General features: G+C 40.7%; 1 protein-coding gene across 1 annotated transcript; it reads right to left on the bottom strand.

Moving 5' to 3' along the window:
• Positions 1-476: 476 nt before the first annotated feature.
• LOC125501148 lies at positions 477-4,715 on the bottom strand. The gene has a single exon (XM_048656247.1). It carries the CDS (start codon positions 2,751-2,753, stop codon positions 1,995-1,997), a length of 759 nt encoding a protein of 252 aa, XP_048512204.1. The 5' UTR covers positions 2,754-4,715; the 3' UTR covers positions 477-1,994.
• Positions 4,716-5,223: the final 508 nt, after the last annotated feature.

The raw sequence follows: 5,223 nt of genomic DNA, 5'->3' as shown, positions 1-5,223 counted from the left end.
CGAGCCGAACTCGCGTGGGACGGATCCCGCATCCATTTCGTTTTCCGTGAAATCATGGAATCATAGTTTGTTCGATTTCTTCTAAACCATTTTTATTAGTTGTGTCACATAATGCATCTGAAAAAACCAAAATTTTCTATTTTCTAACTGACCCCTCTAACTTAATTCCCCAAAATCGGAATTCGTTGATTTAGGCTATACGTTTGTGATTGGGTCATCTAACTCTACATACAGGCGTACCAAACAAAATGTTTCATCCAATAGATCGGAGAAAATCAACTGTGACGGACAGATAGACATGAGAGTGATCCTATAAGCATAAATATATGATATAGCTAGAAATGGCTCTAAGCATAGATCCCAGACATATTTTTGTAGGGAATTGAATGCCCTAGATGGCCCTAGGAAATAGGTATCGATCATTTTTTGATGAGTCTACAGGTTCAAAAGTGATTGAAAGTCTAAGTTGAATTTAGGGTACATTTAATGATTGGAATTAAATCGGAGTTGGATACAAAAAGGCCACAGATCAATTTTAAAATCCAAAATTATTTTATTGAAGCGACGAATCCTGAAATATAAATACAGACAACAAGTGATATTTCGATTAATAAGAGATTCTACTTGTAAGTGTAATACAATAGGGTCCATCGATTTCGTCGGGCAGCGACGATGAACGCCAGTTCGCCGAATCTGAGAGTCGAAACTTTGAATTAGTAATAATCGCATGTTTTATAATCATTGCATCGATATTGGGGAACGAAGTTCTGCCGTTAGACTGGGATTTGCATCCATCAAAGTACTTTGTATCCCATTAAATTCTAGATTGGATAGTAAGCGTTACGCTACACTCGATACACATTTACGATTGTCCGACACTTTATAAGTGTCGCCAGATCAAAGGCAAACACGAATCGATTGAACCCACAATCTGTTTACTAGTTCGGAGGAAAAAAACATGAACAATTGTATCAGAAATTTCATGGAGGAGACTGGAGTGAAATGGAGTCCACTTCACCCGTTTTTGCGCTTTCGACATGCGAAAACTCTTCAAGGTACAGGATGACGGTAGACCAACCAAATACTGAGAACCATTGTTACAGTGAACGGTCTAATAAACCGATCACAAGAACATGAGATCAACGTGCGTCGGTCAACAATGTCCCAATCCTACCTGAGAGAACAGGGAGAACTATTCCTAACAGAATAGCCATACTACAGGGAGTTCAACATTTGGATTACTCCAAATGGATCGTTATCACATTAAATGCTTTCTTATCAAGAAAGTGTAAGTCGACCAACTTTTTCATACCGCGAAGTCGCTCGAGAACTTCTGCCGAATTTACAGCTCTATTTTACACGTGGGTGTTAATCCCTGCAATATAACTGCACGAGCAGCTCACCCTGAACTCTCGGTAAGATCGGGACGGCTATGAATTCAACGTTCCCTTTTCACATACATTTAATTATGTAATAGTAGTAAGTTATTAATATGTTCGTATTGATATATAATTATGTAATAATAATAATATAAGAATACGTTCATATTAATAATATACCGATATCACGTAATCAATTGCAAAAAAATGGCGACTCCACGGTATTTTTTTAGAACACGTTTATCTCACATAACCTAGAAAACCCAAAGGCACTTCGTATTTATCATGGTTCTCCATGTAATGCTATGGTACTATTGTGTAAAATATTTACTCCGCCCGTCAATATTTCATCATTTGCAACGTGAACATAAAAAATGTCAATGCTGTCTGAACAAGCTGTAATCAACAGAGTTATTTGAATTACGTAACAAGTATCTGCATCACCTGTACGTACTACCATCGGCTTCGTGTACTCGACAAAAGTGCCAAGAGTTCTCATCAACCTTAGGTATGGAGGATATTTCGCATCCTCCTGGCTGGCTTGAGAGCATTTCGTTTCGTCGCGGTTGCACGACGCTTCTCTTGGCTCTTTGATGTGGCAGCCCTGTTGTTAAGCTAGCAATGACGTTGAAGTTTAACCCTCAACATGAATTGTACAGCGAAGATCCTATGGCCGTTGCACGAATTAGATTCGTCGAACCACTGCGGGTCAATTTTGGTCGTTGCAGCAATTGCGTGAGCAACGAGCTCCTTCAGTATGCCATCCTTGTGTTTACGCTGGATGAATACTGGAAGAAAAGACTGTAGTTGAACTACGACAATCCTATAGTACCTGCCAGTTGGTCTTTTTGATGACGTAACTAGATACGTGTCATCACTTACGTATTCTCGGCATACCGTATACCTTTCATTAGAATTGACCTTATCGGATACCTTTTTGGCCATCATATCTCGACATCGGTCACAAGGGTGCAGCTTGGACAACTTGTTCACCGTATAGCCAGCGAAGAAGGCCATAGCGTTAGCCTCGTACGATCCTGGTCTCACAGGAGCTGCGGTGGGTTGGAACATGCGTAACCTCGTCGCCAAGTCGAGTTCGTCATCGTCCTCAACGTCACTGTCGCTTTCGCTCCGTGTATCGAGAGGTTCGTCGTTTTCGTCGTCAACAACTGGTGCGAATTCCCCATCTTCGAAGAATTCGACGGCACTTACACCGGCTTCGTATTGCCGTTTCGTAAGATCACCGGCGAGCTGCGGTTCTTCGGTCGGAGTCGCAACAGCCAAGTATAGCAGGTCAGCGCAGATGACATTACCCCACCTCGAGGAAACAATGTTGCCGACCGATATCAAGTGACGTGCGGTGAGTCGGAACATTCTGCACGTTGAGTTTGGATGAAAGCCACCACGTCCTCGGAATCTGGAAAACAGTCGTTCCACCGAATCTTGATTACATAATGCTGTACATAACTTGTATCCTCGGAACTGCTCTCGCAGCTAGCGATAAAGCATAAGGATACCGCGAACTGTTCACACTATTCCTACGAATGATGCAGGTCGCTTTCATCTGCCCTTAGCGCACATCCTCCTCGCTCAAAGGCCTCTTTGCGGGGTTCACATTGTAGATACCCGAACTGTTGCAAGCATCTATGATTTCGTCCATACTTCCGCAAAATCTTGCGGTGTAAGAAATTGTTTCCGATCTCACAGCTTCCGAATGACGCGCCAATTCCATCACAGAAGCGAATCACTTGCTGAAAACCTGGAAAGCTCGGGATTTCATACATTCTAAAGCGTTAGCCCACATGTGAGCTTCCGTGATATAACTTCAAAGATTAGACGTTGCGCATCCGAGATCGCTACGGAATTTGTTAATAAAATCGGAATGAACAGCAACCTTATCTTCTGCAGTGATCTTACCCCACTTACGGAACAATCCTAGAACGTTTTTTACCGCGTGCGGAAAGTCGAAGAGCGCGATGATTTTTTTCCTTTCGTGGAAGAAGTAAGGCTGGTCTTCGCTTACTCTTAATTCGGGATAAGCTTTGCCGTTACTCGTTCCCTGGTCACAGACTGTCATCTTGAGGTCAGCTCCGGCGTCATTGATTTAGCCGATGCATTGCCTCACCAATCGAAAAATGTCTGAGCCCGACACGTTGTTGCATGGCAGAAAATACGCCAACATCGTTCGCCATTGGTTGCCCGCATGCAGTCCGTTCAAGCAGAGTACAAAGGCGTGATTGGCGCGTCGCTCAGTTCTACCCAGAGGTCTAAGGTCTTCAAAGCCTTCGATGACATCGGTCTTCACGTCATACTCCTCCCGTTCCATCAGGGACATTTCATCCCACTTCAGCGCACAACACCTCTCTTCGGCTCCATGAGAAGATTTCTGAGAAATTGAAATCAAACATTCTGCCGAAAATCGTAAACAATTCGGCCCGTGATCCGGATGACCTCAAAAATTCAGGCTCGGTGAGAAGATGTCTTGAGAGTTTTTTGAAAGCACTCAAAAATGCCATACTTTACGAAAATTCAGTTTTTTGATTTTTGAATTCTCGAAACTGACTTCGAAAAATTCGTGGACAATCGATAAAATATACATCGAAAAGTAGTGGTTCAAGACGAACAAATTTACCTAGTATCAAAGTCCGATACCATCTACAGATCTAGATATAATAGGCTGTTGAAAATATAGTTGCGCGCTACAATTTTTTATTTTTTAAAAACCGGTGACGAAATTCGGGTGTTCGAAAAATTGAAATTTTTTTTTTTTTTCTCACCTATCCTGAAACATCATAGTACAAAAAACTCTTACTTGAGAGCGATATCGATGCTTTGCAAAATTTCAATAGAAACGTAAAACATGTTAATACTTGTTTATATTATGTTTTTGGGTTCATATTTTCATCCTGTAATCAGCTTTGAATGATGCTTCTCTGTGATTGCCCCAACTCATGAGATCGCATAAACTCACTATACCCACCAAAGATGTACCTAAAAAAATCGTATATTGACATTAGGACGAGCATTAGGACGTCGTATGACGTTAGTTGTATGGAATTGGGAACTCTTTTAGATTCATATCCCTGGAAGAAATAGCGAATTGTGTTAGTTGATATAGTCGAAATACTATTGGCCATCATGAAATCGTATTCAACTTCGAATTGCTGTAATTTTTCTGCTGGAATCTAACAGGGGAATACCCTGATATCTATATCTGTATCTGTATGCATACCTTATACTGGCGCCGTCGAATGGTTTGGAGAAGTAGATATAATCGATTCCAATAACAAAAACGTAGAATGGAATGTTTGAAATGAATTGAATTGATTGCCTCGAATGGGAAATTTGCCGCGACACGCATTCGAAATGCAACCGATTTGTCGAGTTAACCGAGGAAAAGAAATGAATCACAAGTTCATTATTAGCGCGTTTCGCGAGTGCTACTATCCTTTGAAGTGTCAGGTAGGTACGAATTTCGTGAATTAATTGTTATTGAGTTATAGTATAGTGAATTTAATTACGATTGCATTCGTTTTCAGGTATCAGTTGTTTATATTTCGAGCGGAATATGGCAATACGACAGCTCATGAACCGAACAACGCAGGTGGTAGATATACATATGAGAACTAGCATTGCATTCGCAAGTAAGTGCTATTCGCACTGTATTTGTTATTGTTATTATTATGGTCGTTGTTGTTACTATTATTATTGTTTTTGTCATTGTTTCTGTCGTTATTGTTTCTATCATTAGTATAATTGTTCTTGTTATTCTCTTTTTATAGTGACTTATGTAGAATGAATGTAAGATATACTAGGGTATAGTTTAATTTGTTCATTTTTTTCA

The sequence above is a fragment of the Athalia rosae genome, chromosome 5 (genome assembly GCF_917208135.1).
Source record: "Athalia rosae chromosome 5, iyAthRosa1.1, whole genome shotgun sequence".
In the NCBI taxonomy this organism is placed as follows: domain Eukaryota; kingdom Metazoa; phylum Arthropoda; class Insecta; order Hymenoptera; family Athaliidae; genus Athalia; species Athalia rosae.
This window is presented reverse-complemented; position numbering and strand designations above follow the sequence as displayed.

Coding starts and splice junctions, on each gene's coding strand:
- LOC125501148 (XM_048656247.1), bottom strand. CDS start 2,753: ATGTTCCGACTCACCGCACGTCACTTGATATCGGTCGGCAACATTGTT.